The sequence below is a fragment of the Blastomyces dermatitidis genome (assembly GCF_000003525.1).
Source record: "Blastomyces dermatitidis ER-3 genomic scaffold supercont1.6, whole genome shotgun sequence".
Lineage (NCBI taxonomy): Eukaryota > Fungi > Ascomycota > Eurotiomycetes > Onygenales > Ajellomycetaceae > Blastomyces > Blastomyces dermatitidis.
The window spans coordinates 78,598-104,208 of record NW_025544779.1 but is presented as its reverse complement, the minus strand read 5'-3'; the positions used below and the strand labels follow the sequence as shown (position 1 = coordinate 104,208).

General features: G+C 44.4%; 8 protein-coding genes across 9 annotated transcripts; 1 reads left to right on the top strand and 7 right to left on the bottom strand.

Annotated features, from left to right (window-relative positions):
• The first annotated feature begins 54 nt into the window (after positions 1-54).
• On the top strand, positions 55-4,343 carry BDCG_05667 (FACT complex subunit spt16). Its single transcript, XM_045421352.1, has 7 exons — positions 55-446; positions 527-611; positions 687-808; positions 874-1,029; positions 1,088-2,519; positions 2,584-3,182; positions 3,253-4,343. The coding sequence occupies exons 1-7, from the start codon at positions 267-269 to the stop codon at positions 3,748-3,750; spliced, it is 3,072 nt and encodes a 1,023-aa protein (XP_045277256.1). The 5' UTR covers positions 55-266; the 3' UTR covers positions 3,751-4,343.
• BDCG_05666 (LEM3/CDC50 family protein) lies at positions 530-7,146 on the bottom strand. The gene is made up of 7 exons (XM_045421351.1): positions 6,537-7,146; positions 6,381-6,417; positions 6,153-6,249; positions 5,311-6,058; positions 5,059-5,221; positions 2,285-4,946; positions 530-2,219 (listed from the first exon to the last, which is right to left on the bottom strand). The coding sequence occupies exons 1-6, from the start codon at positions 6,619-6,621 to the stop codon at positions 4,850-4,852; spliced, it is 1,227 nt and encodes a 408-aa protein (XP_045277255.1). The 5' UTR covers positions 6,622-7,146; the 3' UTR covers positions 530-2,219; positions 2,285-4,849.
• Positions 7,147-7,387: 241 nt separating this feature from the next.
• BDCG_05665 (SWIRM domain-containing protein) lies at positions 7,388-10,957 on the bottom strand. Its single transcript, XM_045421350.1, has 2 exons — positions 10,376-10,957; positions 7,388-10,283 (listed from the first exon to the last, which is right to left on the bottom strand). The coding sequence occupies exon 2, from the start codon at positions 9,642-9,644 to the stop codon at positions 8,535-8,537; it is 1,110 nt and encodes a 369-aa protein (XP_045277254.1). The 5' UTR covers positions 9,645-10,283; positions 10,376-10,957; the 3' UTR covers positions 7,388-8,534.
• Positions 10,958-11,869: 912 nt separating this feature from the next.
• BDCG_17178 (uncharacterized protein) lies at positions 11,870-12,628 on the bottom strand (the record flags this gene model as incomplete). Its single annotated transcript, XM_045426324.1, has 2 exons — positions 11,870-12,364; positions 12,563-12,628. 2 exons carry the CDS (start codon positions 12,626-12,628, stop codon positions 11,963-11,965), a joined length of 468 nt encoding a protein of 155 aa, XP_045281355.1. The 3' UTR covers positions 11,870-11,962.
• Positions 12,629-13,091: 463 nt separating this feature from the next.
• BDCG_17177 (uncharacterized protein) lies at positions 13,092-13,803 on the bottom strand (the record flags this gene model as incomplete). Its single annotated transcript, XM_045426323.1, has 2 exons — positions 13,092-13,358; positions 13,549-13,803. 2 exons carry the CDS (start codon positions 13,801-13,803, stop codon positions 13,092-13,094), a joined length of 522 nt encoding a protein of 173 aa, XP_045281354.1.
• A 1,602-nt stretch (positions 13,804-15,405) lies between these two features.
• On the bottom strand, positions 15,406-17,637 carry BDCG_05663 (uncharacterized protein; the record flags this gene model as incomplete). Its single annotated transcript, XM_045421349.1, has 6 exons — positions 15,406-16,118; positions 16,184-16,482; positions 16,546-16,761; positions 16,839-17,270; positions 17,356-17,430; positions 17,546-17,637. 6 exons carry the CDS (start codon positions 17,635-17,637, stop codon positions 15,406-15,408), a joined length of 1,827 nt encoding a protein of 608 aa, XP_045277253.1.
• A 96-nt stretch (positions 17,638-17,733) lies between these two features.
• Positions 17,734-17,980, bottom strand: BDCG_17176 (uncharacterized protein; the record flags this gene model as incomplete). Its single annotated transcript, XM_045426322.1, has 2 exons — positions 17,734-17,927; positions 17,968-17,980. The coding sequence occupies 2 exons, from the start codon at positions 17,978-17,980 to the stop codon at positions 17,734-17,736; spliced, it is 207 nt and encodes a 68-aa protein (XP_045281353.1).
• A 26-nt stretch (positions 17,981-18,006) lies between these two features.
• BDCG_05662 lies at positions 18,007-23,547 on the bottom strand. Of its 2 annotated transcripts, XM_045421348.1 has the most exons (4): positions 22,928-23,539; positions 22,764-22,823; positions 19,969-22,712; positions 18,007-19,860 (listed from the first exon to the last, which is right to left on the bottom strand). In XM_045421348.1, exons 1-4 carry the CDS (start codon positions 22,993-22,995, stop codon positions 18,164-18,166), a joined length of 4,569 nt encoding a protein of 1,522 aa, XP_045281352.1. In that variant the 5' UTR covers positions 22,996-23,539; the 3' UTR covers positions 18,007-18,163. The 2 variants fall into 2 exon arrangements, with proteins under 2 accessions (XP_045281352.1, XP_045281351.1); XM_045421347.1 differs by having other exon boundaries at positions 18,007-22,712; positions 22,928-23,547.
• Between the last annotated feature and the right edge of the window lie 2,064 nt (positions 23,548-25,611).

The following is a 25,611-nucleotide window of genomic DNA, read 5'->3' as shown; positions in this document are numbered from 1 at the left end:
CAATTGGGCTAAGCACAAACGCGTTCTCCCAGCGTCACGTCAAACGCCGCAAGACAGCAGCCGTCTCGCAAGATTTCTTCTGTCAGTCGTCAACTCCCTCGACTTCACTCTTACATCCTCCAGCACCTTTTTCCGCTTCCAAGTGTTCCTTGCGACTTGTTGCTCTTCTCGTTTCCATGTGGTAGCTCAGTAATTTTCCACCTATTGAAGCTCACAGTCCTCCTCAATAACTCCCTTCCTGGCCCTAGAATATCTTTTTGCCAAAGATGGCGGAAGAGATAAAAATTGACAAAGCGACGTTTTTCAATCGCCTCTCTAGCTTCTATTCAGCATGGAGAGCAGACAAGCGATCGTCGAATCCTGTGTTTGGGGGCGCTGGTTCGATTGTGATCCTTATGGGAAGAACAGAGGAGGCAAATTCCTTTCAGAAAAATAATGCTATGCACGTAAGTTTGATGTCCCATGCTGTTGGCATTAACGCTCTCGTTTTAGACCTTCGTTTAATCGGTTTTATCCTACTGTTTAGTTCTGGCTGCTGGGTTATGAGTTCCCGGCGACTCTATTCGTTTTCACAACTGAGGCCATGTATGTGGTAACAACCACAAAGAAAGGTAACATCATACCAACGCCTCCCACCCCTCTTATATAGGATCAATTACTTTAGTGCTAACTTGCATGTATTATAGCAAAACATCTTGAACATCTAAAGGGTGGAAAGATACCAGTTGAAATCCTCGTCACTACCAAAGATGCCGAACAGAGAACGAAGGTTTTCGAGAAATGTCTGGATGTCATAAAAAGCGCCGGGGTAGGTTGTCATTTCTTCCCCTTGATAGCCAACTGATCTGGCCTAACCCATACGCAAATCTATAGAAGAAAGTGGGCACCCTACCTAAAGATACGTCCTCCGGTCCGTTCGCGGAGGAGTGGAAGCGGGTGTTTGGCGAAATATCGAAAGAGGTAGAGGAGGTCGATATTGCGCCTGCTCTATCATCCGTTGCGTTCGCTGTTAAGGGCCCGGAGGAACTGGTAAGAAGTTTACTTCTCTATATCTTCACGGAGAACCCCGTCCTGACTAGGTTAATAGATCTCGATGCGAAATGCCTCCCGTGCCTGTAGCGGTCTCATGTCAGAATACTTTGTGGACGAAATGTCCCAGCTTCTCGACGAGGAGAAAAAGATATCTCATAGGGAGCTGGCAAACAGAGTGGATGCGAAAATTGATGATGCAAAGTTCTTTAAGAAGCTTGCTAAACTGCCCGCCGAGTTTGATCCACAACAAATCGACTGGGCTTATGGCCCCATTATCCAAAGTGGTGGCAGCTACGATCTTCGATTTACCGCCGTTCCCGACTCCAACAACCTCCATACCGGTATTATCATCGCTGGATTTGGTATTCGCTACAAGACTTACAGTTCCGTAATCGCACGGACGTTTTTGGTCGACCCTAGCAAATCTCAAGAGACCAACTACACGTTCTTGTTAAGCATCCAAGAAGCTGTCATGAAAGACATCCGTGATGGGGCTGTGGCCAAGGACCTGTATAATAAAGCGCTTGGAATGATAAAAGCCAAGAAACCGGAGCTGGAGAAGCACTTCCTTAAGAATATCGGCGCCGGAATTGGAATAGAATTGCGAGATTCCAATATGATTCTTAACGGCAAAAACAACAAAGTACTTAAGAGCGGAATGACCCTCTGTGTCATGATCGGCTTTACTGACATTCAAGACCCGGATCCGAAGGACAAGAAGAACGAAACTTATTCCATGATTATCACGGACACTGTTCGTGTTGGCGAAAGTGGGCCCCATATCTTTACGAAAGATGCGGGAGTTGACATGGACTCTGTCTCTTTTTATTTTGGTGACGAAGAAGAGACTGAGAAGCCAAAAGTCAAAAGCGAAACTGCAAAGTCTAGTGCCATCGCCAGTAAAAATATCACAAAGTCTAAATTGAGAGCTGAACGACCAACGCAGATTAACGAAGGCGCAGAAGCCCGTCGACGTGAACACCAAAAGGAGTTGGCTGCAAAGAAACTCAAAGAAGGCTTAGAACGTTTTGCTGGAACCACAGGCGATCAGAATGGGACATTACAGAAAAAGTTCAAACGTTTTGAATCCTACAAGCGAGACAACCAGCTTCCCATTAGAGTTAAAGACTTGACGGTGTACGTTGATCACAAAGCCTCAACCGTGATCGTTCCTATTATGGGTCGGCCTGTTCCGTTCCACATCAACACCATAAAAAATGCGAGCAAAAGCGATGAAGGGGAATACGCATACCTACGTATCAACTTCCTGTCTCCTGGACAAGGTGTAGGTAGGAAAGATGACCAGCCGTTCGAAGATCCATCCGCGCATTTCGTGAGGAATTTGACATTAAGATCGAAGGACAATGACAGACTTGCGCAAGTTGCGCAAGATATTACTGAGCTTCGGAAAAATGCTCTCAGGCGCGAACAAGAAAAGAAGGAGATGGAAGATGTCGTTGAGCAGGACAAGCTTATTGAAATTAGAAGTATGATAAACTCCTGTTCGTCTATCTGCTGTTTTGGATTTTACTAACAAAAGATATATTCCAGATCGTCGACCTGCAAAGCTTCCTGATGTGTATCTTCGACCACCGCTGGATGGAAAAAGAGTACCAGGAGAAGTTGAAATCCACCAGAACGGTCTCCGATATCAGTCGCCACTACGGAGTGAGCATGTTGATGTTTTATTCAGCAATGTCAAACATTTATTTTTCCAGCCCTGTGCACACGAAATGATTGTTATCATTCATGTCCACCTAAAAACTCCTATCATGATTGGTAAACGGAAGACCAAGGACATCCAGTTCTATCGGGAAGCTACGGAAATGCAGTTTGATGAAACAGGGAATCGCAGACGGAAGCACCGTTATGGAGACGAAGAGGAATTCGAAGCTGAGCAAGAAGAAAGACGCCGTCGACTTGCGTTGGACCGAGAATTCAAAGCGTTTGCCGAGAAGATCTCCGATGCTGGCAGAGATGAGGGGGTTGACGTTGATGTTCCCTTCCGAGAAATCGGTTTCAACGGTGTCCCTAACCGCTCTAATGTGCTCATCCAGCCCACCACGGATGCTATTGTTCAATTGACAGAGCCTCCGTTCCTAGTGGTGACGTTGAGTGAAATTGAGGTTGCCCATTTGGAGCGTGTCCAGGTATGTTGTTCTTCCCATATTTGTGTCTTTGGAATTTTTACGGGGCTAACAGGACGTTCGCGAAAACCAGTTTGGCCTCAAAAACTTCGATATGGTGTTTGTTTTCAAAGACTTCCACCGACCCCCGGTTCATATCAATACTATCCCCGTCGAGTCACTAGAGGGTGTCAAAGACTGGCTTGACTCGGTCGACATTGCGTTTTCTGAAGGCCCCCTCAACCTCAACTGGGGCGCCATTATGAAGACAGTCACTAGTGATCCGCACGGCTTCTTCGTTGATGGTGGCTGGGCCTTCTTGGGCCAGGAGTCCGACTCGGAAGAGGAAGAGGAGGAAGAGGAGTCTGCCTTCGAGATGTCAGACTCCGAACTCGCAGCTTCTGATGAGAGCTCTGAAGATGATAGTGAATTTGACGATGAGGCTAGTGCAGAGGCCAGCGACGAAGCGTTTAGCGGTGATGAGGATGAGAGCGCGGGTGAAGACTGGGATGAGCTTGAGAGGCAGGCGAAGAAGAAAGATCGTGAAAGCGGGCTCGATGATAGTGACAAGGGCAAAAAACGGAAACGGTAAATTAAATATTTTTAGTCCGAATTATCTGTTTTGTTTAGTGGGCAGCATGAAGTATGAATATTTATTGCGTGGATCATCTCTGCGAAATGCGGACTTTTTTTTTTTTTTTTTTTTTTTTTTTTTCGAAAATAATAATATGGGAGGCGGGTGGCGGGAAACGAAGATATGATCAAACGGGGTGTTCATAATTATTGGCGGTCAATTTCTTCTTTCTCTTCTACAAAACTCACTATCTTCTTTTGCTCGTTCGCCACAGTAAAACGCGGGGCCATCATAATAGTTGTTTATCCACAGAGTACTCCGTAGAAATGGCTCTCTACCAGGCAAACTAGTATGCTCGGCTGATCTCGAATAAAGTCAACCCCAAGACGGAAACCATTAAGGTCGCAATGATATCTATCTGCCCCTGTTAAGCAACTTCCTTCGTACGCATATCTACAGTTGATGGAACATAACGTCTCCAATATGATATGAGGAGGGTTCGCGGCCCATATAGTAAACTCAGACACGTAGAAGAAAGTAGTATACTTCCATTCCGCTAACTATTTGAAAGAATCCTACTAGGCCATCGAAATAGTTGCAATGGGTGCTGGATAATATTTGCGAAAACACCTTGGTGGGGTGTTCAACTTGTACTGCCTCCATTGGATTAATGGAGAAGAAAAGAAAAGAAAAAGAAAAGAAATATATAGAAATAGTTTCGAAATCAAATTGCGACATCAGATAAAGCAGGAAAGGAGAAAAGGAGGAAAGGAGGATCCAAGAAAACGCCAGAAAACAAGATAGAATATACAAGCGAGTAGCCTAAACATGTATAAATATAAGATGGGAGAAAAAATGGGAGCTCTTTTCAGCTATCGTCCCAAAGATGTAATGTATAATGGCAAGGAAACGAAGAGAAAAAAAGGGAGTTTAAGGGGAATGAGGAAAGAAAAATGGGGGGTGGGGGGGTGGTTTTTCAACAGGAAAGAAAAATAACGCCAGACCCAAATCCCTAATGACAATCACTCCCTCACAATGAACAGAGTAGGAACTGCAAAGAAATCGTTGATAACAAATGGGGAAAAAAAGCGGAAATCAATTTTCTACAAGTAATGAATCATGACCTGCCACCGAATCGGTTTTCACGACCGGTCGCGGTGGCTGTACTCGGCTGTTCGTTATTCCACGTCAGATACGTGTGGTCACCAAGTTTCCTATTTGATTTAAGTAGGTTGGATTAGCCGAACGCGATTTTGGTAGATGGTGCTTGGATTATTGGCCGGGTAGAAAAAAAAACAAGACAGGCGAGGGAGCGGAAGGACGAACCGTGGCTTAACTAGATGTGCCAGTGTAAACAAGGCGCCGAGAACGATGCAAATCCCACCCACGACTACGTATGCAATTCCCATGAATGGATTCTTACCACCCATCACCGTATTTGTGGATATCACAATAGACTTCGTCCCTCCGTAGCGGTGGACTGGGAAATCTGATTGTGAAAATGTCTGTTAGCCAAGGGGTACATAAACGGAGTAAGAGAGGAGTAGAAAACGGCGGTTGAGGACGAAGGAACCGTACAGTCATCAATGTCAATTCGATAATCGCCAGCCCTCATAATGTCTTTGTCATTTCGTCTCGCCAGTTTGCTAAAAGTCGGCAGGCCTGCCGTTCGCATCCACACCTGGAGTTCTTCGTACTCGTGCAAATCTGGCGGAGGAGTCTCATCGGAGTAGCCATTGGGGTATCGCTCCTTCCAGTTGGGAGGAGGACAGATCTGATCGGGTTTGTATTCAGTCTTCCCGAATAATTGCTTGTCGCTACTCCATGAAATGCCCTTGTTGGTCATTTCATAGAATGGTGTGTCCGACGTTCCTAGGAGGGCAGGGGAAGAGAAACTGTCATTGAAAACCGAGTTCGCAATGAGGCCACAGGGATAATATGCCTTTTTAGTTTCCGGGTCAATCCTGAGAGGGTCACAGGGACTCCCTTCTATCGTGCTATTGGGGAGAGCCTTGCCCTTGAGTTGTTCTAGGTCCAGCGATTTAACATATCGCCGGTGGTTTTGGTAAAAGTTGGTGAGGCGGTAATAGAGGAATACCGATGGCCCGATATCATTTGGGATATCAAAATACAGCGAGCATACGGTTGAGTTCACGGATACGCCACCGGGGAAGGTTCTGTTCACATTTTCCTCACGCTTCCAAGATGGGGTATCAATCTCTCGGGACCGGAATGACGAGCTGTATCTCCCTTCGTTCATAGGCTCGGGTTTGTCAAGTGGAGCTTCGGCCGCGCAATTCGTGTAATCAATAACCACCTCTTGTACCTATCCCGGAAGAGCCGCATCAGCAAGCAATCGGTCACTGGCCCGGACAAAGCCTTCCCCAAACCACACAAGAACACAGGGATGTATTGCGTACAGTAGAACTAGCCCATATCAGTAGACCTCCGATCGGCGCAAATATAACTCCGACAATGAAGAATAACGGAAGAACAGTTTTCGGAGTTAGGATAGGCCTGTCGCAAAAGCCGCGTCAGCGATATATGGCCCATGACCGCCAAAGAAAAATAAAAATAAAAATAAAAATAAAAATAAAGAAGAAAAGCGTAATAGTCCTTAACAACAGAGTTGTAAAATAGGTACTTACTGCCAGGCCTTCAAGCGTTGTTGCCGGAATGCCGTGTCTAAAAGAGTCGTCGCCGCAATATCATTTTGTCAGCTGAACGTTGTCCGCAACAACCTCCATATGAACAAACACGCTGGGATGTAGGAAGCCAAGTAGAGAAGTAGGGATTATGCGCACTGGCTGGTCTCCGGCTCTTTTGTTTCTTTCCATCTCCAGCATTGCGAGGATCCTGTTCGTCTACAGAATCCGGTTCTGATGCCATGACGGCGCGAATGGCGATGACGAAGACCTGCGGCTCAAAGGGCAGAATTTGAGGGGGCCTAGTAGTCCCTGGAGGGTGGTGTCGAAGGGTGGGTGGGTGGTCAGGCCAAGTCCCTCTGGGAGCTTGTCAGGTATCTGTATGTAGATGTCTTGTCGTTCTTCCTCCCCTTTCCTTTGTCCTCTGTGTTAGACTGCAATCCTTGGTGTTTTGTTTGTGGTGGTAGAAAGCTTAGTAGCAGAGACGAGAACAAGTCGTTCGTGGAAGGTTGGGCTGATGTTCAGCTTGCGTATGGTACGGGAAAGTGGCTGATGGAATCGCCAGAGATTGACCGGCCTGCTTATTCATCCACCAAGCCCCAATCAACGGACTTCTACTCCGTACATCTACATTACATCTACTCCGTACTCCCTACACTCCAGGTGGAAAAGGACGCAATTGACTTTATTATTCCCCTAAGGCGATGGCTAAGAAACGCGATGTAATTGTTCTAGAGAGGGAAAAACCAAAAGGGGCCTGTCTAAATCACTCTGATGGCTGTGCAATTAATTTCCCTCGCTTCATGCATTTGAACTTTGATGTTGTGCCTCATTCTATATTTAGCGCCAGGCGGAAAGGTGCCAAACCAACATAACTAACTATCAACTCTAAATGATTTTCAGTTCCAACAAAGAAAAGACTCTCTTAACCCATTGGCAACTGGGATTACACGGTGTGGGCAATAAGAAGAACAGATCTGCAGTTTCAAGCTTTTCTGCTTTTAGATTCTTAGGCTGCCTCATAAAGTGTGTCAAAGAGAAGACCGGTGAAGACTACTGATATGAAGAAGCATGGACATGGAGTAGGTGGTGGCTGAAGTAGCCAATGCAACGCGGTGTGTGAGGGATTATTATTCTGGGTTGCACCTACGCAAGATATGTATATAGAAGGTATTAGTTAAGGAAAGACTTCATATTGGGTATTGGGTATTTCAAATGCTATGAACCAAGCCAGTCGCCACTAAGCCATGATAAAAAATAATAAAAAAAATGAAAATGAAAAGCCGAGGGCCTGTAATCATTCTGAATGTTCATCCGGTTCCCAACCAACCAACCTAGACAGGAAAGATAGAAAGAAATCCCAGACAGAAAGACAAAACAAAATGCCCAACATGATGAAGAACGCCACTCCAATGTACCTAGCGAAGGGAACAAAGAAAGAAGTTAAGGAATGCCGTATGGTAAAGTGCATGCAATGCACATGCACATGCCAAAATATGAAAAGCCCTCGCGTGTCCGAACTAACATTTCCCTCCCCGCCCCCACATCCGTTTCCTTCGCAAAAAAAAAAAAAAAAATCCCCGTAAATGCGAATCAAAAGAATACGCCCCATCGAAGATGACAAAAGGCAAATCATCAAAGTAAGAACGTAAGAACGCAAAAGCCAAATAAACCAAACAAATGGGCTAAGGTCGTAACTTGCCCTGCCCCAGACTATCATCAAATGCAATGTGGAACCATGAAACACAAAGTATAGGCCGGCTGATACCTTGCTCCGCATAACAATAGCAAAATGATAATCTCGGTTCGGGGGGTGTTTGATAAGTAGAGGGACGGGAAAATCCAAATCAATAATAGAGAAATGAAAACAGAAAACTCGAACCTTTAAAACCCATGATGCATAAGAGATCCGAAACAAAACGTTAGGAAAACATTCAAGTCGTAAAAAAGAGAGGGGGGAAACATGTAGTCAAAGTAGTCCCACATCATGCAAGGAGCAGGCTTGGCGGAGATATGAGTTCCATTCCCGTTTCATAAAATAACAACCATGCGATATCACAGATTCAATCAGCGATTCAATTCAATTTTCAGTTCTCATTGTCCCACTCTGGCCTAGGTACCGACTCAAGTAGAAAAGACGGAATTAAGTAGCGCGAATCACAGATACTGTCGAAAGTACTCTGGTTTGAACCAGCCGACCTTTTCGTAGGCAGTCCACAACTTGCTTGCTTTGTTGACATCGATTTTGCAAGCCTGCTGAGCATCGGTTTTGCGGAATTCTTTACCGATGCGGAGGGCGTTGAGGCGTGCTTCAAAGATGCGACGTTTGCTACATAGATAGGTAGCGCAGGAAAGGCGAAGGGTGGCGGCCAGACCCACTTCTGCGGGGTCAAGTTGGTGACGGTCTGGGTCATTACTAAGATCCAGCATCTGGCCTTTCCAGTCCGCCTTCAAGCCCTTTGTGTTTCCACGAAGAGTTTCGACTGGAGGGCAGTAGTCAGGCAGAGATCTGTAGTCTGTATCATCGCGATTGGTTCCGATAACACGAGTAGGCTTTGGTGTAGAGGTGGCGACATCGAAAGAATCGTACACTCGTTGTCTGGGAGTGGACTTGGGGGTACGTCTTGGCCGCGGTCGTGGGGCCCGTACGCCACCGGTTGGGGTCCGCTTTTCTGGCGCTGGAGCGATCTTTTTCAATTTCATGGCGGTCTCGTGGCCAACCCGTTTAGTCTCTGAAAGTTGACGGTCCAAGAATTCTCTTTCCTTCCTTGCCCAGGCACCAGGATTCCGATTGTACTGCCTTCCGACAATGGGAACGCAGGACAAGGCGAACATGTATTCCCTGCGAGTCGGTTTGTTCTTCTTGTCTTGGAATCTTAACATCTGGCTCTCCATGTGTTTGTCGACGAGGCGTTCAGCGACGGGGGCCAATTGCGGGCCAAACAGTGGTTCATCAGGCAGGATATCGGTTTCATTGTTGGGGAAGAGGACTGGATCTTTCGAAGAAGCGACAGAGGCATCATTCTCGATCTGATCGTGGGCGTTTGACTTTTGTTTCTTGTTCCCTGTGTACGGGGTGACGGGTGGCGAGGGTAGATCCATCTCGGATTGGGTGCGTTTTCGATGGGAAGAGATGGGAGGAAGGGTGTTATTCTCGTCAAACGAAGACTGTTTAGAGGTGCATGGCGAAAGAGATCGAGTGAAACTATCGAGAGGCTTTGCCTCTGGCGGCGACATTAGGCTAGATACGGGCGGTAGACGATTCATGGCAATGTAAGTGTCAAGATGGTTGTGTGTGTATGTGTGTGCGTGGGTGAGTGTGAATTGAGTTGCGGATGGCGATAGGCGAATTGCGATGATGAAATAGGCCGAATTGAAATGTGAGGGAGATAGAAAGGAAGGGCGTGTGTCGTAAGGGTGGTTTGATTTGTGATATTAAAAGGAAGAAGATGAAGATGAAGAAGAAGAAGAGGAGGAGGAGGAGGAAGAAGAAGAAGAAGAAGACACAAGAAAGAAGAAGAAGAAGAAGAAGAACGATGATGGATGAAGAGAAGAAGGAAGAAAGGTACAGGTGATGGATGTGATGGATGAGGAGGAGTGAGTGACGTTCCCGGGTCCACCCCAGGCAGAAGAAATACGTGTGAAGGGCGAAGGCGACAGACGGAAAAAGGCTGAGTTTTGCGGCCTGACCTTGACCAGTGAGTTGTAGTTGACCAGTGAGGGACCAAAGCCAAAGGGACCAAAAGGGAACCAACAGAGCCAACCAGAGCCAACCAGCGCTGCGAATTGGAGGTTGCTATGTATGTATGTACTGTTTGCTGGGAGGCGGCTTGATTTGTCAGGCGGGCAGGTGGATGAATGAACCTGTGACTGGTGACTGGTGACTGGTTGACCGGAGACAAGTTACTAGGTTGGGTGGCAACGGTTGGGAGGTTATTATTAATTAATTGATCAATTGTATTAACTATATATATAATGACTGGAAGGGCTGGATTTACCTAGGTATAACTTTGGATGTTTCCGTAAACTTTCCACGCTTTAAATAATGTAATAATGATAATAATAATAATATATAAGTAACAATGGTTAATAACCGCCGATGACTCCCAAAGTCGGAGTTAAGCTGCTAAATGTGTCTGAACTAAGCGGGTAGGCAGGCAGGGAGTAAGTTAGTTCACCGTGTCAAGGGTCTGGGTCTGGTCGCTTCGTTTAAAAAAAAAATGGGTTCTTGGAGGATCGACGAGGCTATGGGGTTTTGCCTAGCCTGGCGCCGCGTCTTATTACTCGTTATTAGACTAACAAGACGACAAGAGGGGTAAACAGGCGTAGCAAGACAGCGATTTAGCTAATATTAATAGCAATGATATTGGCTGTACTTGTTGATAGGCGATCAGCAGCTGACAAGGCTGAGAGGGGCGTGATGTATGATAGGAGATAGATGGTAGATGATAGATGAGTAGATGATAGATGATGAAAGATGGATGGATGACTTCAATGGTTAAAGAAGCGAGACAGAAGGGACGAAGTATATAGTTTGATCAGTGCTATGATTGAGAGATAGAGAGAGAGAGAGAGAGAGATGAGAGAGTTGAAGGATGAGAGAGTTAGTGACCAAGGCAGCTGATATACAACTTGGAGGAGCAGTATTTAGCAGTACAAACAAGCACAGGGATACACAGGTCAAGTGATGGCATATGGATGGTTGCGGAGGTTTGGCGACAGTGAAGGAGGCAGAGGAGGATGGATGGAGGAGGATGGATGGAATATTGCCGGGAAAAAAAGCCACCGCCGCTGGCTGCGGAGGAGACTAGCTTTCTACCGGATTGATCCTCTCTCTTCTTTTCGTATTTAATGTTCTTGCTATTGACTCATGCGAGTTATTGCTTTGTGGCGGGGAGCTAGGAGCTGGGAGAGTGTTGATGTTTGCTCTAAGGGAAGAAGAAGAGAACGGAGAAACACATGAAGCAATTTCTTTGAAAATGATTTGGAGTTATGCGGTTGCCTGTTTCATGATGGGATGATTCATTCATCTATCTCTAACTAAACTTTGGAGAAGCGAGCTTAATTAAATAAAAAAGAGATTAGGTTTCGCATCCTCATTCATGTCTAATGTGCCGTTAACTCTCTGTAGTGAAAGGGCAACTCCGGCTGGTATAGAAAGAAAGCAAAATTACATTTACGGTTGTTTATGGATTGCGCTGTTGGACAATGGGAATCATGGTTTGGATCCAGTTTGAGCATCAGCAGGGCAGATGGGCAAAAAAGCAAGGTTTGATCATTGGGCGCTACATAAAAATAGAACATTTATTCCCAACTCTAATTTGTCTTTTAGGAGTTTAAATCCATAACTACTCCACACACTGGGCCCAGGATCCATCCATGGGATGATACTGACAGAGTTCACAAGAGTCAATTTAAAGCACAGAATACATATATCAGAATACACATATATATATATATATACACAGAATATACATATATACACACCCACCCACCCACACACACACACACACACACACACACACAGTTCCACATACCTCCTCCCCTCATCTCTAAACCCCTCTTCACCCAAGCTAAGAATCAAGCTAACCGCCCATCTGTCTCCGCGCCTGACAACAGCTGATGGTCACCAACATCATCACCAAGCCAATCACATCCATCCTCCCTCCCACAGACGGGGCTTTGTGCGTCTCAACATTTAACGAGAAGATAATCATGATCCGCGAAGTCTCTGTGAAATGGCGAAATGACAAAAGTTGTAACTTCCGCCTTGCTACGCCCAATTTTGATGTGAAGGCAAATCCTCCGCCATAGCCACCACTTCCCAATCTGGAAGCTGCTGTTGGAATATGCCCTGCCAAGCTTCCGAGCAGGCAGTCTAAGATAGAGGTTCTCGATGAATATCTGACCAATCTCTTCAATAAATACTGCACCATTGCTCCACCATTGCGCTCCTCTCCGGCGCATTGATTCTCAGGGGAGGGGAACTAGTACATATACATATACATATACATTACGACCATGTGAAGTAGAAATATCAATCTCGGTACCCTCAAAGTTCATCAAGTTCTCAATATCAAAATACAAGACACGTTTTGCAGATACCAGTGGAGTGTGAAGTTAGCAAGGCCAAAGGGGTGCTGGTTTAGTGATATAGAAGTGGCTCAGTCAGAGATATTACATACATCAATGAAGGCTTGGTTTTTAACCGTAAACTTGGAATTTGCCAAAGCTTCCAGCAAGCCTTGCATACTGTTCTGCTGTTCTGCTATTCAGTTTTGATCAGTTGATTCTTATATGACAAGACATTGCACTTTTTATCAAGAGCAATGTTAAGCTAATTGACTGACAGAATGCTGGGATTTATTCTGAAATTTTTGAATATTCAACATTGACAGTAAGAAGATGGACTGTGATACTCTTTGCAGATATGTTATTTGAACTGATTTTTAAATATTCAAAGATGAAGTGTCAGTTGTCTCAAATTATATATGCATTAACAACTGAGCTCTGAATTAACTAGGTATAAGCTGTGACATGAAATTTTAACACTATTATAGTGAGTGATCTTTATATTATAAATAGATATATAATAATGAATGATTGTGAACTTTTTGAAGTTTGATACTTTTAAAGTATTTCAGTTGCAGTGAGTGATATTTGAGACACACTCATTAATGTAAGAGCATCTGGCACAGTTGGTATTTCACATCATCACACTTTGATCCATAAGAGTCTTAAAGCCTTTCTCAGAAAATCATCCACCTCACCCTCTGCTAGATCATATAATAGGTCATACATCTCTATTGTCTCATACTTGTTTTCAGGAGGTTCTAAAGAGTTTACAGATATAAGAAGGTTCTCAACAAAGAGTGATTTGTGAGTTACCGATGAACCTTGAAAAGCAGCAGCAACAGCAGTGTGTGATGGCCCGGAGTTCCCTTGCAGAGCTAGGTACTGCTGCATGAAGTCATGTACTCTCTGTGATGCGAGGCAAGAGTCTCTGGATAGTCCTCCCACGGTGTAGCATGCTCAATGCCTTTCTTCATTTCTTCGTTCCATACGTACATCGACAGCTCTCAGTCTCGAGCGAGCCAAGAGGGATATCTTTCGTTTCCAACAAGGCGGGGAACCGCCGCGAGATTGTCCCAATTGATTAAGCCCCGCATACTCCCATCTTCGGATACAAGGATATTCTGTATAGCTTTTCAAGTCCGGACGTGTAAGCACGAACTTTGGGTCTTGCGGTGCCCGCGCCCAGTGCAAAAAGAGGTTTCAGCATCCCCACCTCGATCTCATGAGTTGGTTGCTTTGCCCTGTTGAATGAGAGAAGGTAGAAATCTCGTGGGTGAACGAAGGGTCCTGCTTCGTAATAGATTGCTGGTTCAATGTCATCGTCATCACTCTGTGCGAGTCCCTCAAGCATTGCCTATGGTCAACAAATCTCATTGGGCCGGTGCCGGTCAAGTTTCCTTCCGTATCAAATGTTGGGATCCCGCCGGTAGAAAACAAGAGTCGACTTAGCTTAGCCATAGCTCAATTGATATTGTCCAGGGTTCTGGTGCGGTGCAATCTCTGCTCTTCTTTTGAGATTCTCATGTCAAACCAGCAGTCACACAGAAACATTCCTTGGATAAAGCTCATGAGGGTGAAAGGAACAGCAAGTTCATTATCCAATGTTGCATCAAATGGAAAGACATCAGGAACTGGGATTGAGGTTTCATGGCAGATACGTTGCATAGTCAAAGCTTCAGATCACAGTGTGCTGATGAGGCAGGCTTGTTAAAATGCTCAGGTGTCCCTCCAGGCTGGAATCTTCAGGACCCATTGCAGCCCATCGTGAAATCGAATTGGAAATAATGCATGGTAAGAACTGAAGAGTGGAGATTTGATTGTTATTGGCTCAATGGGCGTTTCTTCTTTTTCCACAAAGTCTGCCAATTCTTTTTGAGTGACAGCACAAAAGTTGGGGATGCATTTGAGATTTACAGCAGATAGAACTGGGGGAAGAATTATAGTGTTGTTGCTCTGAGAAGAATTAGGCTTTGAAGTTTATCTCGCTCTTCTCCATGGAGGCCGATGATTATGAAATTCAATGAGAGGGAAAGAGTGAAGTTGATCAAAAGATCTGAAGTATAACTTGTGAAATGGTTTACTACTGTTTTTTTGGAATTCAGCTGAATTGAGTTGATGTAAAGAGAGAGAGTTCACTCCCATTTTGTCTCCGGGGGATGTGGCCTAAACAGCTCGTTTTCAGGACTTTTCCTATCTCCACAAGAAAAATCAACTGGCAGCTCCTGGTGCTGTTCAATTCGTTCGCTTCGCTCCCTACTTCCTGCATAGGCTCTGATAGGACCGGCGGCAAGCAATTCCAAATGGTGAAGCTTTTAAAAGCTTCAAGTTGATCAACATCGCAAAGGCCATGGATAAAATTTAACATCTTAGCACTTTTTAAGGCGTCGCTCTTCTAGCTATATTCAATGCCTATTCAACTTCACCATCTCTATGTTGCCTACATAGCGTGATCTACTGATGATGCGCTTGCTTTGTTCTCTTCATATTTATAGAACCCCCTCTGTTTCATCAGGGCTCAATACTCCATGGTTCCAGAAGATCATCTTCGGCGCTTAATGGTCGAGGCAGCGAGGTAGAGGAGAGCCATCTATCCTCCAATTCAGCGGCTAGGATGGAAAGTGAGCCGAGAACAAAGTTATATGAGCTCTTAAGGTCACGATCCAAAAACTCACCCTCAGCGGCGCAATCATCAGCCACAAATATTTTGCGAAGTCTCATTTTAGAATATCAGATTCGACTCATCCTCCGCTCATTTTCTCCATCGAGGATTTTAGACTTAACGTTACATCAACCTTCAAAGCATATTTCAGCACTCAGACGGGACACGGATATTTCAAAATGAATCATCACTGATCTGCACTCAGATCATGTCCGCCATGAAATTCCTACAAACATCATAATTTAGTTCAACTTGTCACAAAGCTTTCTTTACCCGCCGGTCAAAAAAGAACAATCACCCCCCAACCCCGAAGAAGTCATGCATTGCCTGCGTTGTCTCGTCATCAAACACCATCCCAGTCTCATATCCGCAAAGTACAGCACCATCCCCTACCGCTCCCGCACTAGTCCACTCCTCATTTCCATCCCCATCCCCATCGCCAATGTCGTTATGAGCACTGCTATTCCGAGTGTTCCCGCTCCCCACGGCATGCAGCCCTTCCCCAATCATCTTCCCAATCTCCCCCAGCCTCTCTACCAACCCCTCAAAGATTAGTGGTAAATGTTGTGCTGGCCTGGCCTCCCTGCCCCGGCTAATAACTTTATCCAACCGCAGTGCCAGCCTGTTCAGCACTTCTCGAAAATCCAACAGGTGAGACACATACCCCAAATCCCATGTGTTATGCCGGATCTCCATCACACGCGTCAGGATGAGGATGCAGTGCCCCAGCTGGAGCCAGGTCGGGTATGGCAGCGAAAATATTACCATGTCAGTCAGCGTCAAGAAGTGGTCCGCTAGGGATTTGATAGCGAAGAGGCACGAGACCAGCAGGTCGGTGCGGCGGACTGTGAGAGCGATTGTGGAAGTCGTGTTAGACGGCAGTACGTCTGTGTTGCTTGCCCATGGGCATCCTGAGGTCGTTGCTGATAATGATGAAAATAGCCGATCATCCAAGGCAATTTTATAAAGGTAGGCTTGCATCGAGTGGTAAGATATCATCAACATCGCTTTTTCCCTCCCTTCTTTGTCAGCCAGCGGGCATGTCTTCACACTAAAGCATCCGGGAACTCACATGCCGGTGGGATCACGAGATGTCGCATTTCGCTTATTTTATCACCCATTGCTTGGACTTCCTTCTCTAAAGATGAGATAACTAGGGGCGTTGCTGCTGGCCCATTTAGCGTGGATGAGTCCATGAGGTTATCATTGTATACTGTTGCACCAATTGTATCAGCTATTTGCTGAATGCGGACTAGATGCACAAGGTACGAATCGGTCGGGTACTCCGTCGCCTCTTGCAGAATATGACAGCATTTATCGGCATATCTGCTAAATCTCATTCCGTCAATTTCTTTCGCGCATGTCTTCGTTCTAATTTTATGATATTGTCAGTCATTTTGGTTTTGCCCAAAGGGGATCATTTATTTGACCGACACTGAACTCAGCCAGAATACCCCTAGGAAGGCACGCCGTTCCTCCAAAGTTCTTGCATTTGGGGCCGCGGGGGCCCGCCCTACTTCTCTTAGGGCCGCGGGTGAAGTTTTTGATCGTGTGTGAGGTTCCCTACTTAGCTCGAGGTCTGTTACCATGACCATGGCCAAGGGGAGGAGATTGGACAGTTGAGACTTGAGCTGCATGTGAACATGATTCCTAAATAAGAAGTTAGCAGGTTAATGGTGACTTTTCATGTCCCACACACACAGTCCTGGAAGTTTTACAAAACTCACCATGCCGAATAAACCAACAAAGCTTGCAATAATCCTAGGTTCATTTCTCCACAAATTAGAATGGAGCGGCTGATCTCTTCACGAAACATCTTGGCGAGAGTCTGTTGTCTCCGGGTATCGCTCTGATAGGCAACACCCAGAATGGCCATGTATAACAAGGGCTTCTCGAGCAGTAATTCTTGCGGGGTTATGCCCCATGGAAGTCGGGTGAAGGGGTACAGAGGAGCCATTTCTGAGCAGAAAAAAGCTAATAATCCACTGGCTTCCCGTGAGTCTGGCGGGATAAGTTGTTTAAATGCTGAAAGAGGAGAATATTCGACAGAAATATTCGGGACAGAAGACAAAGTGTGGGCATAAGATGACGAAAGAGCGGATGAGGGTGGGGATGGAAGAGAATCTGCTATCAAAGATTCTGTGCGGTCAGAAACAGATCTACCCTCCTTATCAGATCAGTCTGCAAACCGAACCAAAAAAATACAGATAGATAGATATATTATCTGTGGCTCATGATACGCACCTTGCTGTTGTGCGTCCCATGCGACTATGACTTCCCCGGGGCTGGAGAGTACATTCTTTCTTGAGTCGAAAGCATCTTTGACGGTGTGGTTTTATAGACAAAATCAGTCTCGAATAACTAAATCAATGTAGCTACTACATTTGTAGTGTAGTATAGGACAGGAAATTGAAAGTCCGCAAAAGCCACGTACCGCCTGCATTTCCGATCACCCTTCTCGATCTCACACCTTACTTTGGCGCTGGCACAGACCTTGCAGGCCTTCAGCGTCTTCATACCGTTCATACTTTCAGATTCAGCTTCCGGTTCCGAATGTCTTCACGAGTGCCTGTGTTATACACAGCATCTGTGGCAGCTTGCATGGATATACAGCTTCATATATCACTCAATGGTCACAGTCAACGCATGGTGATCCAGTCTAATGCGGCTGGACAGTTGGGCCATGGGTAGCTGACACGCAAGTGGCTGAGTTGAAGCTGACGTTGCTGGAGGTTGCTTGCTTCTAAGTTGGAGCCCTGCAGACACCCGCTGGGAGTGGTAAAATTCCGTGTCTGGTTCCTTGTGGCGTGGCGTAACTAACTTAGTTAGGTAAACTACCGTACTATCCATACATACTCGTTATTTTCATTCTTGTAAATATTACAGAGTAGTAGATCCCCAAGTATGGCTAGAAATGGATAATTATATTCTCTATGTAAGGCTACTCAAAAACCAAAGACCAAAACTAAAACATTCTATAGATATTGGAGTTCTTCCCCAAAGGAAATTTAAAGATAATACAATAAAGAAAAGCTGAGCAAGCTGGTGCCCATCACCCCCTGTCCTCCTCTTCAAAATGCCTCCCAACAACAGACAAGAAAACTTGGTCCAATGTTGACCTACTAACACTGTAATATGGTACTCCTAATCTGTCTTTTCCCTGTTCAAGTTGCTCGAAAATCTCGACTAGAGACCGCCCCTGGCCATACCTGCCCGGAATTGCAAACCGAACTTGTCCGTAATACATGCCTTTCTCCATTTCCGCTTCGGGAAATTGTTGCTGTATCCACATCTCCATTCTCTTCATATCTACTGGTCTCGTATGTGGCGCTTGGCTGTGCGCCATGTGGATGGAATATCCATTCCCATACCTCTGTCTCAGCGCATCGGTGGTCCCCAGCGCGAGCATTTTCCCTGCGATAATCCCTGTACGACTTGCCAACACATCTGCTTCCTCCATCGAATGGGTTGTTAACACAAGGGACCGGCCAGGAGTAACTGATGAGAGAGTCCGCCACATTTTCCGCTTGGTCACAGCGTCCATTCCTGAAGACGGTTCGTCTAAAAGGAGCACACTGGGATTACCCATTAGTGCGATACCAAGTGAGAGTTTTCTCTTGTTGCCTCCGGAGAGAGTTGTTGCTATTCGATCAGCGTATTCTTCCAAGCCAACACTTTTAATGATTTCCTTGAAATTGTGCCGTGGGTTACTGATACCACGGACTTTGGCGTAGAATCGAAGGTGCTCAGCAACCGTCATTGGGTCCAGAGGGTCGATTTGAGGACAGACTCCGAGCCTAGAACGTGCTAGTGCGCGATGTTTTAGGGCTGAGACACCGTCGATAAATATCTGGCTCTGGCGACTGCTTGGCTGAGCGTCTCCGCGGATCATTGAAATGCAGGTAGACTTACCCGCCCCGTTGGGTCCGATGAGGGCAAAACATTCACCACGCGGGACTCCGAAAGTGATGTCGTTAACTGCTAAATGTTTTTTGAACTGCTTTCTCAATCGAAGGACCTGAAGACCATCGTCACTGGATGTGGAAATCCTCGCAAATTCGGCAGTCGTCTCGAGTTCAATCGTGTCTCTGTCCTCTGCATCTGTTCCTGATTTTGTCCTACTCCAGAACTGCACTGAAGGCCCCGCATCCTTCCACTGAAGCATTCCAAATAGAATAAACGATTGAATAAAGAGGTATAAAATCGGCCCTCCAAATACATCCATCGCGCCGGGGTATGCTGCAATTTCACGACCTCGACAGGTCGCTCCAAAAATGTTCAACGAAAGGTAGAGTGCTCTTGAGAAGCTGTGCACCGGCGAAGTTACCCCAAGGCTGTAGTAAGCGATACTCAATACTGAGTTCTGTTGTGAAGCATCAACATAGGTCAATGTGACTACGAAAACAACCAAAAATACGAGATACATCCCCGCCTGAATGGCTGCGGTGACGGCAAATGCCGCTAGCTGAGATGGAGAGAATAAGGAAATAACGTAGGAGAACAGAGTCGAGGCGACCCCGTAGAGTAGAAAAATCAAAAACAGGTATTCCATGCGGTACCAGATACCAGTGACCGACGCAAGAATCGCAACGGTGATGGAGGCAATAGTTAGTGTGATCAAAAAGTCGAAAGCCAGATAAGCCAACCATAATGGCAAGGCACGGACGCCATTGCTATAATGCATGCTTCGGACTGCGCGTAATCTTTCAACGGTTGGATAGAGAGATAGAAAAGCCGGGTATACCGCCACTGACAGTCCGAAGAATGTGACAAAGATCAGCAAATTTCCAATCTCTGCCACAAAAGGGAGATCGAGTGACTTGTAGTCGGTGATAATGGTGGTATTCAGAAGCATACTATTCATGACGTTTTGGACTATAATTCCTGGCACTATCGGCACATCTGCCCGCCACACGAAAGTAGGTTTTTCCCCAAGAAAGAACCCGCCAGGAGTCAGATTTGCGAATTGGCGCCGAACTTCATAATCAAACTGAGATAAAGTCTCCACAAAATTTACAGACCCTGGAGGAGCTTCGGAAATTCTTTGGTGAGCGACTTCAGAAAGCTGGGACTTTGGGCCCGCTATCAAACGAAAACTCTGCGAAGACGATTCCAAAGCAGAAACGGATGCTCCCAATGCAGGATTACAATCCACGGATTCAACATTTCTTAGAAAGATAGAGGCACAACCAGCAGCGACAATGGGAATGGCAAGAGCGGCGATAGATGGAGCAAGGTTCCTTTGAAGGATAGTGAATCTTTTCGAGAAAAGAATCGTTAATTGTTTAAGCAAGCTGGTTCTCCTGCCACTGAGCAGTTCCAGGCGAGTGGACGATTTACCTCGTTCCATGGAAACCAAAGGTGCCGGTGGCTTCGCCAAAAGTCTGCGAGTATCAGACCCATGATCGAAGCTGTCATGACCCGATTTTGCTTCATCAGCGACTTTGAGGAACACATCTTCTATCGTTGGCCCATTGACTTGATATTCTTTCACACCATCTCCCTGTAGCCGTTTAAGGAACATCAGAGTGCATGCGGATGTCCCCGGGTAGTATACCGTCCCTTGCTCATCATTCGCATGAAGCACATCGCCGTAGACAGGCGGTTTGATCACCCCAGGCATGTTATATAAATGAACACGATATCCTGTCCCTAGTCTTTGTTTCAACTCCACGGACGTCCCTTCCGCTTTGAGTGATCCATGAGCCAAGATAGCGATCCGGTCCGCAAGCAAATCAGCCTCATCTAGGAAATGGGTTGTCAAAATTATTGAGCGTTTGCCCCGTTCCGCTAGAAGAATATCCCATAATTTACGGCGTGATAATGGGTCAACTCCTGAGGAAACTTCGTCCACGCAACAGATAGTGGAGCGGCCAGCAAACATCACTGCCATCTGTAGTTTGCGCTTTTGTCCTCCAGAGAGATGTTTTGAGTAGGTGGAAACCTTCTTGGCCAAATCGCAATCTTCGATTAAGACCCTGAGATTTTCTGCTGAGGACCTTGGTCCAACGCTTTTGATGCTGTCAAAAATCTTTACATGTTCGGCAACTGTCAGGTCGTCCCATAAGACATTTTTTTGCGGGCAGTACCCTAGTGTCCCTTGACTGTGTGGGTAGTCTATCACAATCCTTCCCGAAGAAATGGAATGTATCCCCGCAATAGCATCAAGTGTTGTAGACTTGCCACTTCCATTCGCTCCTAGAAGAACCATGATTTCCCCTCGATATGCTTGAAGAGTTAAATCTGCTACCGCATGGACTGTAGTGAGATGCTCCCTAGTCATAAATGATATCGCTCTTCGGACGAACGAGGGTCGATATGTCTTGCTCATCCTGCTCAAGTGGATGGCAACGGGGGAGTTTGAGATTTTCGTTTTCCTGGAAGTGGATGCCCTGCCGTAAAAACCTCCTTCAACGAACGCCCCCAAAAGTGGATAAATAACCACCTGGAGTATTGCAAATATCCAAAATACAATGGCGGGTAAAGTGGACGGGCTATTTGGGGCTGGGAGTAGCAACTTGGCCGCCTTAGTTTGACTCTCCCATCTAGCAACTGTAATGATGAAATAGACGTAGTTCATCGGAGGGAATATAAAGGAGAGCACAGCCATGACCCATGTAGTCACCTTTCCTGAAACCTGGGCTAGAATTGCGAGGACTAAGCTGAGGATTACTGCTAGTATGCCACTCAGCTGCGCTTTTCTGAAAAAAACTCCAGTAAATACTGCAAAGGAAGTAAGCGATAATCCGGAAAGCGTATTAAATACGATTGGAATTATAACTGAAGTTTCGCGAAAAGCCACGGCTCCCAGAATCGTACCCATACCAACCCAGCCAGGACCATAAACAATGACAAAAGACAGGTGATGGGACGTGAGTCTTATCATTTGCCTTTGCCAACGTGATTGATTAGGCATCATCGTATCGAGCAGGGCAGCCATACCGGTTTCTCGTTCAGTGGCGATGAGGCCCGTCGTTTGATACAGGACTCCGACCATAGAAATATAAAACGCAACAGCCAAAATATTGACGACGTTGTTCATATACTTGGAATGAATGTCGTCCTGTTGCTGCTCATGTGTCCTGGCAGTGAAAGGATATTCAAATATCGTTTTTGATGAGCTGCCGCCATTGCTGGATTTAAGCGCCCCGAGACGGCTGATTGCAAAGTCGATGGAGTGCTGCAGCGGCAAGGTATATATTTGTGCGTCGTTGTCACCGGCCTTTGTGTTGATCTTAGTTCCAAGTACCCCATCTGCTCGAATGGAATAGTTCCATCGACCACCACTGCCTTCGGAAGGAGAAGCGTAGAATACAGCAGCGCAGATACACCGGGAAGATCCCCTGAAAGAGCCGCGACATTCTGTGCGAAGCTCATTCTCGGTTTGAAATGTTTTAACCTCGATATCTAAATCTCGCAAAGGCGCCGTCACATTTTTAATGACCAGATCAATCTCACCCCCTGAGAATCCGCTGTTGACAAGGACGATCCGGTTACGTCCTCCCGATGCTCCGTCTATTGCATTGGACAGAGTTCGAACAGGCCGCGGTTCTCCAATACCAAATTGTGATGATGGAAAGAAAAGATTCCCCGAGTAGGACCTGCCTTGAGTCAGCTCAGTTACTTGTCAGGGGAAGGGGGAAGTGTCGCACAGGAAAATAACAAAAAGAAGTGGTAAGAAAAGCGCCCGCAAAGGAGTCGATAGCCAATGTCTGTAGAGTGTGATAATCAGATTTTTGTGAGTTAAGGTCCAAACTTGACGCAAAATACGAGCCATGGAGGTCAAACTTTGACAAACTATCAAATTAGAGCATACGGTGAAGGTTGAAACAAATAGTAGAGGATAAAAGGAGGGTAGAGAACTAGTATGTTGTTATCTTTCATCTCGGGTGGATGCACGGGGAGTACTTTATATAGAAAGCCACCCGAGTTTCCGAGAGACGGGATTTCCCCTGGGGAGTACGGGTCTCTTAGAGATATTGAGATTTAAGGCTGAGCAGTATATTGAAAACAATAGAATCCGTCAATGACTGACGGTATAAAGCACACGTTGACTTGAGGGCGGCAGCCCTGCCGAATCACTTTCGTCTAGGTCTAGATATATATGCCAAGACACGGGATCGGGATTCCGTGTCAGGAAACGGAGACGACAATTCAACCGGTAATCCTTGTGGAGATGTCTGAAAGCTCATCTCATGATACCAAGGCCCAATCAAAGACGGCCCCTTATGGCCGTAGTCCTCGCAATCAAGTCCTCATGATTCTGTTTGAACAGTGGTGAGGAGCAGCTAAGGTGTATCGCAGGGGAGAGCTAATGATTATTTCATTGTCAGAGAGAGATAACATAAAAATAAAATATCTTAATGCACACGAGCCTCTGTGTACAAAGACATTGCAGAGCTAAGCTTAAAACAGAAGACTCTGCAAGATTGATTTTACAGCTTATTAATAGAAGAGATAGAACTGTAACTATAGTAAAAGTATATCTGTAAAGTGAAATAAAATTGACTTAAGAATAAGTTGAATAATGATACAGATAATTGATGAAAGACTGAAGAGAGATCTGTAGAATTAAGAGATGAATTAATTATTAAAGATAATAACTGCAGCTATTTTCTTAATTAAGTTAAGAATAAAGTTAATAAGAGATGTTCTCTATAATATCTGATAATATAGTAAGCTTTTTGAATAACAGTTTTCTTTTTACAGACTGCTGTTAATGAAGATATATCAGAACTATAAATCTTATAGTGATAAAACTTAATCTTAGATAATATATCTATTTTAATAGACTGTTCACAGGCTTAAGAGACTACTATTAATTATATAAAGTATTGATATATCTAGAATAATAGAGAGAGTTCAGACTTATTTATCACAGAATCTGTAACTGTATGTCACGCCCCTGGCCGCGCCAAGGCCTCATTGCGGTCTCACACGGCTCATCACTTTCATGCAGATGATTTCATCTCATCTGAACCAGTTTTCAACCACTCTATGACATTATTCAGATATATCATAGAAAGATCTGATTAATGAATATAAGAATCTTACTTCTATACAAGGTCAGCAGATTACTCTTTCTTAACAATGAGACACTGCTGAGGTATCACTTCAGCTATTCTCACTTGTGAAATAAGAGAAGAGTATCTGTTGATTATCTATATAGAATAGCTAGATGCTGACTCTTCATTAAAGAAGTCAGTGATTTGTTTCTTTTTCTTCTACTGAAATATATACAAGAGTTACTGTGTGTCTTATACAATCTTCTTAGTATACTAAGTATTATATCTGTGATATTCTCACAATAACTCTGTAGTCTACAAGCTCACTATTTAAGCAAGATAGTCAAGCTCACTTATACAGCTTCTCAAACAACTATCTCTATATAATATCACTGACTAGTCATCACTTCAGTTCTATTATATTACAATTTAAATTACTCAATCTGATTATGTATTTAAATCAGTCAAGCTCTAACAGACTGATATGATCTCATACACTTACACTGAGACTGACTTAATCTCACTCTCTGAAGAAAACACTATATTATTCTCTAGAGTATATACATCTCTACTCTAATAGAAATCTGAGATTTCTAAATCTACTGTATATTTTGATATAAGCTCTTCAACTGCTCTATTATCACTGCAGTCTCTATACATCTATATCTATTATAAAGATAGAGAGATTAAGATTGAAAATTCTTTAAAATATAAGAAAAATATCTTATCTGAATTTCACAGCTTTATCTGTACTTTTGAACAGAAATTTCATCTTAATCTGAGCCAGTATAATACTTATAAGATATAAGTAATATATACTGTCAATCTTCTTGAAGACATCTCTGTGACTACTTAAGTCATTAAGAAAAGAGAGCTTGAGTATATTAATACTATTATAACTTAAGAAGAATTCAAGAACTTTCTACTGAATTAAATTAAAGATTACTATAACTACAGCTTCACAGCAGTGCAGTGATTTAACTCATTATATTAATAAGATAATAAGAATTCTTTCAATTTTAATATAAAATTTGAAGAATATTGAGAGAAATTAACTGATAATTTAAACTAATTAAAAACATAGCTTTATCTTATAAAGCTGACTCATAAGATATGAATAATAATATTATAATATCAGAGTTTATTAATTAATTACACTGAGCTTGTCAATCTGACTTCTTGAATCTATTTAAATACTTAATTCTCTGAGAAGAAGACTAATAAGATCTCTTCTAAGTAATTAATAATAAGATTTAAACAGTGCTGTGATAGCTTCAGTGCAGAGAAAATAAAGAAGAATTTCAAGTATTCTGATTCTTCACTCACTGTAAAGAAATATTAAAAAAGATTTGATAAAGATCTCTGTTTCAACTATGAAGCTGATGAATACTATATCAGTGATTGTAAGAAATTGAAGAAGAGAAGAAACTGAGAAGATATCTTCTTAAAGTTAACTTCTCTTCTGATAAATGTATCTGTGAAAGATAATAAAGAG

What these genes read in the sequence shown, in the direction of transcription:
- BDCG_05667 (XM_045421352.1), top strand. Translation starts at nt 267, where the DNA reads ATGGCGGAAGAGATAAAAATTGACAAAGCGACGTTTTTCAATCGCCTC. An exon ending in AGAAAAATAATGCTATGCAC is followed by an intron (nt 447 to 526) that starts GTAAGTTTGATG and finishes CCTACTGTTTAG; the next exon opens with TTCTGGCTGCTGGGTTATGA. An exon ending in TTAAGGGCCCGGAGGAACTG is followed by an intron (nt 1,030 to 1,087) that starts GTAAGAAGTTTA and finishes CTAGGTTAATAG; the next exon opens with ATCTCGATGCGAAATGCCTC.
- BDCG_05666 (XM_045421351.1), bottom strand. Translation starts at nt 6,621, where the DNA reads ATGGCATCAGAACCGGATTCTGTAGACGAACAGGATCCTCGCAATGCT. An exon ending in AAAGAGCCGGAGACCAGCCA is followed by an intron (nt 6,418 to 6,536) that starts GTGCGCATAATC and finishes CGACTCTTTTAG; the next exon opens with ACACGGCATTCCGGCAACAA. An exon ending in CAACGCTTGAAGGCCTGGCA is followed by an intron (nt 6,250 to 6,380) that starts GTAAGTACCTAT and finishes CTTTTGCGACAG; the next exon opens with GCCTATCCTAACTCCGAAAA.
- BDCG_05665 (XM_045421350.1), bottom strand. Translation starts at nt 9,644, where the DNA reads ATGAATCGTCTACCGCCCGTATCTAGCCTAATGTCGCCGCCAGAGGCA.
- BDCG_05662 (XM_045421347.1), bottom strand. Translation starts at nt 22,995, where the DNA reads ATGAAAGATAACAACATACTAGTTCTCTACCCTCCTTTTATCCTCTAC. An exon ending in TATTTGTTTCAACCTTCACC is followed by an intron (nt 22,824 to 22,927) that starts GTATGCTCTAAT and finishes CACACTCTACAG; the next exon opens with ACATTGGCTATCGACTCCTT. An exon ending in CTTCTTTTTGTTATTTTCCT is followed by an intron (nt 22,713 to 22,763) that starts GTGCGACACTTC and finishes GACTCAAGGCAG; the next exon opens with GTCCTACTCGGGGAATCTTT.